This window comes from Gallinula chloropus, assembly GCF_964237585.1.
Source record: "Gallinula chloropus genome assembly, chromosome: Z".
Taxonomy (NCBI): domain Eukaryota; kingdom Metazoa; phylum Chordata; class Aves; order Gruiformes; family Rallidae; genus Gallinula; species Gallinula chloropus.
The window spans coordinates 18,679,587-18,694,300 of NC_140089.1; the positions used below are offsets into that span (position 1 = coordinate 18,679,587).

Below are 14,714 nucleotides of genomic sequence, written 5' to 3' on the forward strand. Positions count from 1 at the left end.
GGTGCAGACAGTCTCCTTGCAAGACCCATCCCCAGATGTGATTGACTCAGAGGGCGTCACGCACCGAGCAACCTGCATCTCTGCTGTCCGACTGAGAGCTCTGATGCTGGCTTCAGACTGTCTGAACAAAAAGCTCAGAAGCTGCCCCTTAGCTTCTCTGCCAATTAGGATTTCTTTGGGTAGTTCACACCCAGAAAACAGCTTGGCAAATTTCTAATTGGCTAACAAATCAAGCTTCCTGGCCTCAGAGAAACAGAAGGGACAGCAGTGGACTCAGTAAGCAGTGGACTCTGGGCCAGCCCCCAGCTACCATTCCTGCTTACTCCATGGTTGCTTTCAGCCAGGAAACATAGGATGGCCTCACAGACTTCCAGTCAGGAGAAGAGGCCAGAATACAGGGGATCCTTTTCCTCCTGGCCTCAGCAGCATGGTTAGGGTACTCCACACTCACTACGTTATTGGTCCCTATACACCGTAGGGATCACCAGGTGCACCCTGTGTTTGAATACTGATGGAAGTGGTGGGCATTGAGAGTCCAGCAAGCCCTGAGCTGGGGGTCCCCACTGAGACCCCCATTCCCTCCTTCTCAGTCTGCCAACACAAGGATGGGTTTGTGATGACTGCTCCACTTCTGCACTTAGACATAACCCCAGCTCCCAGAGATAGCTGATGCCACCATGTCCTATCTTGACTTCTTGACACAGATTCGGACAGGAGGAGTGAGTTGAGAAATCAGCTCTGCTGTCTACATGGTGCCTCCTATGAATCAGGGCTCCAGGCCTACACCAAGACAAGCATGTGAAGCAGTTCCCTATGCTTACATGGGCCTCTGTATCCCCATGCATCAGACCCTCTACAGTCACTCCCCAAAGAGCATCAGCCTTCCTGTGCTCAGGTTAGTTCACATCCAGGCACTGCATGAGTAGGACATCCCTGTGATCACTTATGCTGGCATCACACTTCTAGGTAACGGATGCAGTTAAAGCCCATCTCCAGCTGCACAGACTGACCTCTAACTACACCTCACAAAGCTTTGGACTCCCTCCAAGGTACTCCTTCCTGGCCAAATGGAAGCTGTCTCTTCTGTTGACTTTTTCTCATAAATTTAATGCACTTTTTGGCCTTTTCCAAAGGCAGATAAATCATACCTGGGAGTCACAGAGCTATTGAAGTAGACCTTCCTATCTGCTCTTTGATAACTTAGCAGATTAAACTACCTGTTCCCATCTCATGTATAGCCCTCCAGGCACCTTGGACTGTTGACAGGGCACCAGCTGCAGAGCTCGAGTCCCCTCAAAACCCCTGGGGAAGCCAGTCACCACCCTCTCAGCATGAGAGGGGGCAACATCTGCCATTGTCTAGGCCATGTGCAAGCCAGATCGTTGCCCTGAGGCATGGAGTTACCCGAGTTGCCCCCGAAGGCCTGTTACACCCCCATTAGCTATGGTTTTTGCTTGATGAACTGTTCCCGCAGATGTTGCTGTTGCACAAGGTGAACATGGTGTCAGCCCACAGCTTTCGGAATCCATCTCTGTAGACAAAAGACTTCACTGGCCTGGGGTGCAGGAGGCAAGATCAAGCATTTTCTGGTGCTGCTGCCACAAGACAGGCAACATGATGTTCTTTCTAGAAGTAAAACCTTCTCCAGCTGGCCCAGCTCCATTCTGGAGAAATCAAAGAGTAATTAATTTCCCTGCCCATTTCCCAGCTTGTGTTCTTATCACAGGTAGTAGCAGCTTTGGCTTCTCTACCTGCATCTTTGCAGCAGAGGCACCTCGCTGGGCTGGAGCTTCATGCACTCATGTCTGGGGCACACTTAGGGCCTGACAGGAGACCTTGAAAGCAGACTGGTGATTCACGGGGTTGCAAAAGTTTGGCAAGCCACCTCTGGCCTGCCCTGGCTGCCCCCTCCCTCCCTCTGATGTTTCCAGCAAAATAAACAAACAAAAAAAGCCAACACAAGACAGACACAGTGAAATGCAATGAGCAGCACGTGGCACGTATCTGTATCACTGCTCTCCTGGTCTCAGGAGTGCATGGAAGGCTTGAAAAGCTCAAGAGAGACACTTCATTACAAACAACAGGACAAAGATTTATTTCCATTACAAGTGAAGTAAGTAGAAGAGTAAATAAAAAAAAAATCTCAAACACATAATAAAATGTTCTTATAGGCTGTAACAATCTGCCTCTTCCTCAACGTCAGCGCAGGGCCTGACTGTACCACAGCTCGGGCAGAACAGAAACCCAGACACTCCATCCTTTGAGAAATGAGCACTTGCAAGGCCCTTCTCTCTCCTCATCAGTGCTTACACTTAGTGTTTCCTACAGGCTTATAATGCAAACCTACTGGACTCATCACCCAGAAATCAAAAGACTAGTTTGAAACTTAGACTAACTTTGCTAAAAGAAAGGCCCTCAGATATTTACAGTAAAGCTTACAGAAATAACAATCTTCCTTATTCTGGACTGTGTCTGAAAACTACAAGCAAAGTGCCAGCCAAAAATACATTGAGATCCAAATGTTTAACATATCCCCACGGCACAAGCGTACATTGAGATCCAGTTGTCTAACATATCCCCATGGCATATCCCCATATTGTCACAGACAGGTCCAATCTCACAGCTCCTCAAGCACACAACAACCTCTGACAGTGGTCACGCTGTTACATGGGACACACCAGCCACCTGCACAAGCACACGTGTGTCAGCACATCCCATTGACACAAGGCAGAGCCTGGTCAGACGTGTCATGTTCAGCCCACCCTTTGTGTCTGAGCCCACACAGCAGCCTGGAGACGTTGCCATAGCCACAAAACCACAGCAGTGCTGGTGGGAAGGGATCTCTGGAGTCTCTAGGCCTGCACGAACAGGAGGTTGGTGTATTGTCAGCACTAGCACCAGGCAGGTACAGTTTTGTCTACATTCGCCTCAGAAACCCAAATGACAGAGACCCCTCATAGATGTGGAGTTCCTTGAAGGGTCCATGTAGCTCTGCATCAGGCACAAAGATTCTGCCCAGGCTTTCCAGCTGCTTGTGGCTGAAGTTTAAGTAGTTTGTGGCCATGTGCCTCTCCGGTCCTTGATCAAACGGGCACATCACTGCAACTGCTGCAGAAAGTGTACTAGCTAGGTATGTTGGGTTTCCCTAGCTTCTAAGTATGAAAGATCTGGAGAGAGGTAAGAACAAGCATCTAGACCTTATCTGCAAACAATATACAACCAAACCTTTCCAATTTCAGCCTTCTGAGTCATCAAGATCTATCATGCATGTCCTCCAGAGACTGAGTTTTGCTCCCTGAACTTGCTACAGATGCTATCCGAGGTCAGGGGCAGCTTACACAATACCTGTATCATCACTGGTGACCTCTTTTTTTAGATTGAACACTAGACTAGGACCAGGGCTAGAGCAGAGAATGAAACCAGGTTGAAGTAATGGGGAACAAGGGCCAGAAAACCTTTAGGGTCAGGAAAACAATCCAGTGCACACTGATAACTGCTTCTACAGGAAGGCATTAAGAGGCAGGAAAAATCCTCTCCCAGCTACCCGCAAACCAGAAAAAGGTCATAATGAGTTGCTAGAAAAAAGGCACATTCCAGTCCTTGCAGGTGATGAAAGAAGAGAGCCAGCAGGTAGCTGTCAAAAAAATAAGAGCTGGCACAGCCAGGTCTATGGCTTCTCTTTCAGCTGGTGAAAGAAATTGGGAGAGGAGCGAGCAAGGCTGCCAAGGAGACCTGCCCCAGGCTGAGGCAGCCAAGCTGCAGAGGCAGGACTCTGCTCTCTCCAGGATGGAGGCAGCTTCTGGACATGCCAGGACCAGGAAGGACATCAAAGGGGACAAGGCAGCTCTTAAGGAGGAAAAGCAAGGAAGGAAAAAAATTGACTCACCTCACACACCAAAGATTCAAATGAGCCTGCGCTCGCTGCCTGTGCCCCACCAACAGCAGCACAACTCTCCAACTCCATGTACAGGCGGCAGCTTCCTGCAGCACCACAAAAAGGTCCAGATGGACATGGGACAGCAGTGCCAGGCCAGCCCCAGCCTACCAGCCCATGAAGTGGCCTGCCCACAACATACCATCCTGACCGCTCCGAGAGAGGGATGGGTGCCTTGAATCCCTCACTCATCTCCTGCCTCAGAGCTTTGTGGAAGGCAGTCACACAGCTTCTCCCACCCCCCTACTGCAGAGGGCTTGATCCTCCTCCACCCCAAGTTGTGCCGTGAGGGGACCCAACCACCTTCCTGCTCCACTACATTTCCTCCCTCTCGTCCCACTTGGATATCTGGACCTTAGTACCCAGAGAAGGCAAGGAGCCTGCCTCTACATAAATTCCATCCTGCTGAGAACATCAGCTGAAAAATCTTCCATGGGGCAGAAAGTACAGGGATCTTCATGGGATTGGAGCTCTTTGCAGCAGTGCATAGCAGCAGGACAAGAGACAATAGAGAGGTGCTGAATGGATACAGGGAGAAACTTGTCCCCCACGAGGACAGTCAAGCTGCCCAAAGATACTGTGCTGTCTCCATCACTGGAGGTTCTCAAGACTTAACTAGATAGGCCCAAGCAACGTGGTCTGGCTCATAACTGACTCTGCTTTGAGCACAAGGTCAGAACAGAAGCCGCCTGAAGTCCCCTCCAACCTGAATTATACTATGATCTGTGTACCCTTTTGTGGTGAGAGAAGCCCTGGCGTCTGCACATGCTCCCTGTCCTTCCAAAGGTCTTGCTGATGCTCTGACTTCACTTTCCACATACTTCTCCCTGTTCAAAGCCCCACCACACTTCAGTACCCCTCACCGACCTCCTCCCAGCCCTAGTCACAAAGGCTCACACTTCACAGGAAAAAGGAACTGGATAAGGAAATTTGGAGGACAGCGGCAGGGCCACCTCTGCTCCCTCTCTGCTCACAGTCCCTGGCAGAGCCTTGGGCATCCACCACCCAGGGGTGGTAGGATCTTTTGAAAAGGATTTGCTTGAGTTTCCTCATGGATCTGCTTTCAAGCCTTTGCCTCTCACAGACATTCCTATCAGTTGTTTCCTCTCCATGTTTTCCACTAGCCTTTCATAGTAGGAAAGCTTGAAAAGGGAGGGGGCAATCGTAGGTGGAAAGGCACCGTATCCTGAGTCTCACACTTGCTTCAGGAAGGGAAGTTTTTTCCCCATAGACACCTTCTCTAGGCTACACAGAGAAGTGCTGACCTTAAGATCAAAGTAATTCAGTATGTGAGGACCTGTGGACCATGTCTCTACTCAGAGCAGGTCTAAATTCAATGTTGGATCCAACTCCAAAAACACATCAGGTCATTCAGGTTCTGTCCAATAAAGCTGGGAAAACCTAATAGTGGGGAGATCTCACAGCCTTGCTGAGCCCCTCTACCAGGGGCCGAATATGCTCATGCTAAAAGTTTTTATCGTTCCAATCCCACCACTCTCCCACCCCTGCAGCACACAGCATGACCCCGGGAGGGATCTGGCTTGCTCTGTTTGGATGCAACCCCAGCATCCAAACCCTCCCAAGCCCTGGCCATGCTGTGAGTGAAAACCACGGCACTAACACCATCACCCTGCACAACAGCAGGGACACAAAACCATCCTAGTGCCCCGCGTCCAGCTTTTACGGCTTTGGCTGCAGCGAGGACATGGGATGCTTCCTCCTGCCTCCCTCCTCCCCTGCCCCAGTAGGTAATTTTGTTCTGTAAATAAAATTATCAACAGGGGAGAGATTTTTTTAAAAGGGAGATCTTCCTGAATAGACCCGAGGGCCCAGTCGGGTGCACCGGGAAGCAAAGGAGCCTGACAGGGAGCTTTGAGCACCTGTCACAGGAAAGGCAGTAGAAGAATAAAGGGCTGTTCACCCCATCCAGGCACTTGGGTGCCCCTAGGGCTTCTCTGGCGAGAGTGGACAAGACTGAGAAGGGCTCGCCAGACCCCCTCGGCTAACAACGGCGCTCCTTGTTGGGGAGGTCCGGACAGGTGTCAGCATGCAGAGCTGCAGCCCAAGGTCCTCCAGCAGCTTCCCGGGTGGCCCCGGGTCCAGCGGCGTCGGACGAGCGCCGCAGCCTGCACCTCTCCCAGTCTATGGTCCGCGCCGTCGGGCCGCCCCCGGGCTGGGTCAGAGCACCGGGACGAACCTGTCGGGGCCGCCGGGGTAGGCACCGTGCCGCGGTCCCGGCTCGGCGGCGCCCAGCTGCCCTCCGGCACCGTAGGTATGAGGCAGCGGCGGGTAGGGCGCGGGAGAGCAGCGGCCGTAGAGCCCGGCGGGAGCGGGCGGCGAGGCGGGCAGCACGATGCGCCCCGACGGCGCGTACAGCTGCCCGGGACCGCCCGGCGCGTACGGTCCGGGGGCGGTGGGCAGCGGGGAGTAAGCGTGGGGCAGGGCGGCGGCGGCGCAGCCCTGCGCGGGGAAAGAGGCGGCGGCGGCGAAGGCGCAGGAGGCGGCGGCGGGGGACGGGGACAGGTCGGCGGCGGGCGGCGGGGCGGGCAGCGGGAAGAGGCGGCAGGGCGCGGCGGGGCGCTCGGCGAGAAAGGCCGGGTAGGTGGAAAGGTCGCTGCGCTTGAAGCGCTTCCTGCGGCGAAGGAAGGAGCCGCTCTCGAACATATCGCGGGCGTGGGGGTCCAGCGTCCAGTAATTGCCCTTGCCCGGGCGGCCGGGCTCCCGCGGCACCTTGACGAAGCAGTCGTTGAGGGTGAGGTTGTGGCGGATGCTGTTCTGCCACTTGCGGGGGCTGTCGCGGTAGAAGGGGAAGCGCTCGGTGATGAAGCGGTAGATGCCGCCCAGCGTCAGCCGCCGCTCGGGCGCCTGCCCGATGGCCATGGCGATGAGGGCGATGTAGCTGTAGGGCGGCTTGCCCCGCTCCGCCGGACGCTTGCGCCGTCGCCGCCCGCCCCGCGCCCCCGCCGCCGCCGCGGCCGCCGCCTCCTCCCCCGGCGGCGCCGCGTCCGCCTTCAGCGGCGGGGGCGGCGGCGGGGGGCCCGGCGGCAGCCGGCTCTCGGCGGTCATGCGGCCGTCGGAGCGGCCCCGCGCCGGGCCGAGCCGAGGAGGCGCAGCGCGGCGCCGCCGCGGCTTTTATGCGGCTGTGTCCGGCGGCTCCGCGCCCGGGCGGCCGGCACTCCCCCTGCAACGCCCCGCAGCCCGGGAGGCGCGGGCAGGGCCGGGCGTGCCGCCGCAGCCGCGGGCAGGGACAGCGCCCTGCCCCGGTACCCCTCCTCCCCACCCCACCGCCAGCCTGCCCCCCTCTCGTGGTCCCCGGCCCCAGCGCCGTCGGGGCTTCGCCATGCCGCTGCCGTCGGGGGGCCGGCGGGCACCGAGCCGAGCGGGGACGGCTGTGGAGTCCTGGTGCGGGTGTCTCGGCGTGAACGTTTCCAGCACGTCCCGCCGTACTGCTCGGTACCTTTTGGGGGTGAGAGGAGGGGTCGCCGCCGTCAGAGGGGATGCAGCCGGTACACAGCACAGGCAGCCGGCTCTGGGCAGCGTTGCCCATGGAGCCACAGGTTCCTTTGCAGTAGTGAGACGTTAGAAATGATCTAAATGTGCAAAAAAACCAGGTGACACATTTACGTGAGGAGAGATGGTACGTGGGGGCTTAGGCAGCACAATTTGTGTGCAGAGCTGCTACTTGAGATGGACTGGGGCGCTCACCTCTGGTCTCCAAAAGTGATTTGGCACAGAGCGGGGCTCCTGTGCCCCTCATTTACCTCTGATATGACCTGCTTGTCCCTGATGATATCCAGGTACATCATCCTTCCAGCGAGGAAGGATGCCCAGCTCTCCATGGGCTGCTGCAGCAGTTCTTGTCTTCTTGCTCAAATACTTGGAGATGTGGGTCAGACCTAAGGACTGTGGGTCACAGCAGGTTCCCTGAGTGTGCCCAGCTGTCAAGGAATGCTTGCCCAGGACTTGTACACCTGCAGTGATCACTTGAGGGGCTGGGAGCAGCTCAGCCTCCTCGCCTGCTGGCACAGCAATCCTCAGGAGCCAGAGGATAAACAGGATGGCAGAAGGTCCCACAGGTGAGACAGAAAGTGTCAGTGTGTGCAGATGTGCATGGGGATGTGCCTGTGGATGGGAGGGTGAGCACGCACAGCTATGTGGGGGGTCTGCAGGGACACTGCTGTGGGGTTGAGGGTGTGCATGAGAGTCTGTGGGTGTACATCAGCACACCACATGCACGGGTGTGTGGCTGGACCCACGGCATGAGTGTGTGGGGGTGGATGTGGGCATAGGTGTGTGGGGAGGAATGGGCATGCAGTGAGGTGGATGTACATCAGCACGCGTGTGCTGTGCACAGCTGCACAGCTGATCCTGCCTGTGTCTTGGTGCCTCCTGCCAGCTCTCCCAAAACCCCCATCACCATCATGCTGCTGAGTTTATGTCTATGGGAAAAGCTTCCCCAAAGCCCCCGTGGCCATTGCACAAACGGTGTTTATGGGAGCAAGGGCAGGTGGGAGATGTTCATCCTAGTGAATTTTCCTTAGAGCTTTCCAACACACTTTCTTCCTTGCTTGGAGAAACATTGGGGTGTGTGAGGATGCATTTGCATGCAGCAAACAAACACCAGCTCTGATTTCTAGCTAAATAAGGAGACCCCAGACTCTTTGGCCACCTGCTTGTTTGTGCAGCTTCCCAGCGACCTGGGAGGTAGCAGAATAAACCATGAAGTGGCACTCTCTGAGGACCCATGTGTGTGGTCCCAGTAGCTGGATGCAGACGTGTGGCAGTATTTCAAATTGCATGCTGCAGTTTGTGCCGAAAGATAGATCAGCCTCCTGTACTGACACATGTTCGTGAAGTACACAGAGCACTGGGGCAGCATTATCCTGGAGGAGCCAAGAAACCAACTCCTGCAGCGCAAACAGAGCAGCCTCTCCTACGATGCTGTGCCCTCCAGCTCACAGGGACCTGTCGAGGAGGATAAGTTTTCCTCTCAGATTTTCCAGAAGGCAGGGCGGCAGTTGGGTCACCTCTGGGGGCGGTGTGTCTCTGCGCCATGCCAATGCCGTGCCTCCAGAGGGCAAAGTCAGATCATGCTTGACTTTGCACTTGTGGAGGATGGAGAATGAGAGCTGTGTGCTGAGGTGGGATGGTGTGCTGAGCACCGAGGTGGGATGGTGTGCTGAGTGCTGAGGTGGGATGGTGTGCTGAACAGCTGGTTTTGCCCCCGCTGCTTGTGATGAAAATCCTTTTCCAAGAAAGCACTTTCCTTGGCAGAGCCCAGCATGTAAGCAAAGTGACAATGGAAACCCAAGCAGCATGTGCTGGCTCTTGTCCCTTCTTTCCTCATCATGCAGGCTAAGATGCAGTGCCAGGATTTGTGAGTGAAGTGGGCATTCTTTAATGTGGTGGCCTGTAGACTATCCTGAATCTGACATTATCATAAGCCTATTTAAGAACATTTTCCACTCCCCACTCAGGGAGCAGGTGTATGTCCCATTTTACACCTTGGTGTCTCTTTTGAGTACTGGTTCCTGTGAAGAGGGAGTTACAGGTAACCTGAAACTCAGACTCACCCAGGTGGATCTTAGGTTGCAGATCTCTTCTATCTATAAAGGTGGTGCCTGTTGCTGCAGCAGAGGAATTGATGCTTTTCATGTCTGTCAACATTTTGTTTTCTCTTTTGATTCAACTACACTGGAGGAGGGACAAAGGTAAGTAAACTGGAAAATGCCCTGCATTGAATAAGCATTTGGAGATTATAATGCATTAGAAAATGTATGATATTGACAGGCCAACCAGCTGCACAAAAGCTATAGTTTGGAGTTTCTTTTGGTCCCAGGAACAGAGTTCAGAGTCAGCATTTTTTCTGTCTAAATCTTCCAGCTCAGATCCTGCCGACACGGAGATCTGCAGCCTTCAACTGAGTAGGTGCTCAGAGACCAGGCACTGCAGAGTGTGCCCTGCGCAAGGGCATTGTGCCTTGGCCTCTTGAGACCGGAGATTGGTAGTACCGGTCAGTGCCAGAGAATTACCCCAGCCAAAATCCCATCTGCTGGATCTCCAACAACAGTTTCCAGCCATGGACAAATCCAGTACTTCAGGCTTTATTCTTCACTCAGTTGCTCCCATATTACAAACAGCACCTTTGAGATTCCTTGAGAATCTCTTCCTATTGGGGAAGCCCTGCTCTCCAATAGCCCTGTGACCTGAGTGGCTTCTCCCACCAGACCAGAGGGAACGGACATTAAATGTGTGGAACAGCCCCTTCAGGTGCAGCACACTCATAGTTTTGGTTTCACCACCAGCATTCCTCTCTGAAGGGAGGAAACACTTTGTTTTGCCTCTGTGTTCCGGGTTCAGCAGAACCAGAATCCCTGGCAAATAAAGTGAGAGCACATACCCCATGGCACAGCCTGCACCCCAAGCTCAGCTGCCTCTGCAATGGCACAGCAGATTTGCAGGTTTTGTTACTGGCTCTGTGCTAGGTGCAAGAACTTAGCTGATGGAAGTGTGGAGCCACTCCAGCCAGACGTTGCATGACGCTTTGTAAGAACAGATCCTTCCCTGCAGTTTAGGAGTAAAATCTGAGAGCGGACCACAAGCCTGTTTCTTGGAACATGACATATAGTGGGGACATCCTTCACTCACTTTCAGAGCATGTGTCCACAAAGAAGTGCCCAAAGTCAGTGAGCTTAAGACTTCTTGCACCTGACCGGAGTAAGTGGGAGGCAAGAGCACAGAGGTGATCGCATGGATTCTGGAAACACTTTATATCCAGAGTGTGGCATGGGGATTGATGTGAAACCTCTGAGGGACAGCTGATGTGCAGCTGCCACGTGGAGCCGAGTCACATGCAGAAGAGGGGCTGGAAAGCAACGGACTGCAGGTTATGTCCATTGCATATTTGCATTGGGTGTTCACGTGTTTTGTCTCATGGGAGCAAGGTTTCACTCTGCATCAGTTGTCTGGTTGTTTATCATCTGTCCTGTTTTCCAGATTAATGCTGCTTCTCATCCCCTTGATGTTTTTTTCTATGGGAGCTTGGGGCTGCAGGGGGGAAAGATTTGATTTCTGAGAGCATCGCATGGATGTAGCCAGGTTCATCAGGGAGGTTTTAGTGAGCTGTTGTAGTCATTATTCTGTAGAGGGAAGAAACACGAAACAAACGTGGTGATTTTAAACCAGACCATGTCTCAGGTCTGTAGGAGAGAAAATTTGTCTGGGCCATGAGGCATGGCAAGCCCCAGTTTCCATCCAGTGTGGTTCCATCTGAGCTGGAGTGCAGTTGGTGCTAAAGGATGACTGCTTCAAACTTGAGGGGATGTCTGACATGAGAAGTGTCAGACCCTAACCTGCACCACCAGAAATGTGAACACTGGACTGCCAGGAAGGTCACAAGTCCAGAGAAGGAAATGTGCTGGTGGTGCACTGGATCAGGATAACCCTGTGCGTGGGTCCCAGCTGCAAGGTGACTGGCAGAGCTGGGGCCCTGCTGCAGAGGAGCTGAGGAACGGCACACATCAGACTGAACATGAGCCAGGAGTGGTCCTTGCACCAAATAAGGCAGATGCTGTACAGATGCCATGAGGAGGAGCATGGCTTATCACGCCAGCCTAGGTCTGTGCCAGCACTGCCGAAACAGCAGCTTTGACACGCAACCTTGCTGCACAGACTGGCAGTGAAGGTTCTTGTTTAGCAAAGGTAGAGAGCCATAAACTGAATACATAGAAAGCACTACATGTGATAGAGGCAGTAAGGAGCAGGCACCTTCTCAGCAGAAGCAGAGTGGATCCAGCCTGAGCTGGGTGGGCCATGACACAGTCAGTTGTCCTGCCTCCGAAGCAGATTTTAGAGCTGGCTTGTCAGAGAACAAGCTGCATCGTGAAGAAATGACTGGGAGTTGAGCAGATATGTCAGACGCCGTAAGGAGGAAGGAATTGACTTTTTTTGGCAGATTCAGGCTTTCTGTAAACTGAAAAGTCACATTTTGTTCCCCCACAGGTGCTGTGAGGTTTCATGGGTGGTGCTACCCTGGAGCCTATGCATTTCAGCACCTCATGAAAATCTTCCGGATGGGTATCTTTGAATAGCCATCAGGCTCTGTTGGCATGGAAATAAGGTCTTGCTATTTGCCTATCAAATGCCCTATTTGGCCAGTCATTCAGCAGTTTCAAGAGATTTAATCCTCTCTAAGGGTGGCCTCTGGTCTTTGGCATTCGCACTCCCTGTAGCGAGGTTCACCTTTCCCCTCCAAGCGTTCCCTGCCACTAGCAGCTTCCCGCTGTCACTGCAGGCAGCTGTGCGGGCAGCATGGGGTCAGCTTTGGGGACAGTTTGCTCCATTTGTGTCCATTTATGTGTCTATTTATGTCTGAGAGCAGCAGTGAGCCCATTGCAGGAGGCAGGGGACCAGCCAGATGGGGGAATTTTGTCTGCATGCAGGGTCACCATCATCAGTGTTCCTCATGCCACTAATTTTGGTAGAGCAGATGAAGGCCAAGCATGTGGGACATAGTGGTGGCTCAGATCTCACAGGATGAAAATCTCTGTGTTTTCCAGGTGCTGTGCTGGGACCTGTCTGCTCAGCTGGCTCACAGATGGCATCGCTGCAGGCTGATGTGGACTCTTGTAAGAGGCACGTGGGGCTGGAGAGACCCTGAGGCTTGTGGAAGAGAAGGGTGCATTGTCATTTGAAGCCAAATTTTGCTTGCTGGAGCACTAGTTCATCCTTCTCTGCAGCTAGTGGTGAGACCTGATGCGTGACAGAAAATGAAAGGATGCAGCAGTTTAGAGATAATTGTTTATTGCTTGCTTTTGAAGCTGGCAATTTTATTTAAGAGTAATTATTTAAGATAATTAATTACTGTGAACAAAATATATTTGCAAATATTCTGCTGTACTCTAGAAAGTTATTTTGAAAGAAATGTTGTTTACTTTTTCCTTTTTTGGAGATAGAACCACGTTATCCTGGACACTGGTTTTATCTAACCAGCAGTTCAAAAGGGCATGGAGAGGGGACAGATCATTTTGGCCAAACTAGCATTAGGATATTAGTTTCCCCACACAGGCAGGATAAATTATTGTTGGTGTTCTTTGTTGGTAATGTTCTTCATGGTACTCCACCCAAATATGGATATTTAGAAGTCTAACAAATTGCAGTGGAGTTATCCTATAATTTAGTAACCAGTTTCCTGTCCTGTGACATGTTGTGCACCGTGGGCCTTGCAGAAGGCTTTTGCCATGGTCACAGAGAGAAGGTTGGCCAAGGAGGGAGGCAAACGAAAGAAAAAGTGTGGGGAGCAAGTAGACAGGAGTAGAGGAGGGAGACTGGGAACATGTGAAGGAAGGGAAAAAGAAGAAGGAAAAGCACCATGGAAAAGCATGTGGAGAGGAAAGGTTGGGGCTGGAGCTGGAAGAAGAGCTTTTGCTGGTAGACTGGTTGGGAGGATTGTTTTGGGGCGAAGATCCTGAAGGGATGGACCAAAAAAGCTATGCCCACCAAACTGTCTTCTCCAAATCCTGTCCTGGATTCAAAGACTTTCAGCAGCACTTGGTGCCAGCAAATAAACATGAAAAGTAATGTCACAGCTTTCTAGCACTGGTCTACACATAGCACGAGAAACTTCTAGCACTGTGAGCTGCTCTACTGTGTTCTTTTTGTTCTTATTTTTTCTTTTAAACCAAGGAAAGTCACAGATTAAACTGTATCACTGAGCACTATTAAATGAACCAGATGCTGCCATTTGTTCCCAGGAAACTGCAGCCAGCTTTCAGTGCACTTTGTACAGTTTGATTAACAAAAACAAGACGTTTCGGTAGGTAAGTCCAGGCACCCAGCGTTTTGTGTGCCAGGTTTTGGATGCTTTGAGGTTTTCTGGGGGAAGTCCTCAGTGGCAAGGCAGGTTGGAGGCAGAGCTGGGAAGTCAAGGTCCACACTGGGAGCTGCAAGGAAGGGTGCAGGCCCAGCCACAGCATGGCCCTGGTTGAAGGCCCCAGCTTGAAAGTAGCTCCCAGTTAAAGCTGAGGAGCCTCTCTGGCTTCTTTGCTGGCCTCAGGCAAAAGCAGCTGGATGCCCAGAATGGCAGTGTACATTCAGCCCTGACTGAGGCACAGACACTTGTGCGTAAAACAGCATGTGTGCATGTATGTATGTGTGTGCCTGTGCAATGCATAAAGCCCCACTGAATGGTGAGTCACACCTGGCTGTAGGGTGAACTGCGAGTGCCACTGCCATCCGTGAATTCAGAGGCCAGGCAGACACTGATGAGGGATGGGTAAGACTCAGTGCTACCAACTGCTGTAAATCCATGGTGAGGGATGTAAATAGACCTTATTTCAAAAACAAAATGTGAGGTGGGGATAGTTTGAGCTTATTGGCACCGGCAGACAAAATGTGAATACATTCACAAAGAGCTCCTGGTTCTTTCCCTCGGCCTTTTTGTTCTCATCACAACTCTCTGAGGCTTTAGCAATCGCCATGGTAATTACCAAGTAATGCCCTATTTACAAGTACCTACAGAAATTTGCTGGAGTTCTGCTTGAGCCCGTACCAATATGTCTAGCCTCAGAGGAGGAGACAAGTTATTTTTTCCAAAACTTTTCTTTAACAAGACTGCAAAGGCTGTGAATAGCTGGAGTCCTGCTGAAGTTAACAGACCCGTGGGGATTTACACTAGATAAGCATCTGCCCAGCATTTACCTGAGGCCACACATGTTTCCAAAAGCATGTAGGTCATGGCAATCTGGATAGAAAGAAGTGTTTTTAATTAAAAGTATACACT

The 14,714-nt window shown here is 52.4% G+C and overlaps 1 protein-coding gene across 1 annotated transcript; it reads right to left on the bottom strand.

Moving 5' to 3' along the window:
* Window positions 1–5,737: 5,737 nt before the first annotated feature.
* Window positions 5,738–7,000, bottom strand: FOXE1 (forkhead box E1; the record flags this gene model as incomplete). Its single annotated transcript, XM_084278328.1, has 1 exon — window positions 5,738–7,000. The coding sequence occupies one exon, from the start codon at window positions 6,998–7,000 to the stop codon at window positions 6,113–6,115; it is 888 nt and encodes a 295-aa protein (XP_084134454.1). The 3' UTR covers window positions 5,738–6,112.
* Window positions 7,001–14,714: the final 7,714 nt, after the last annotated feature.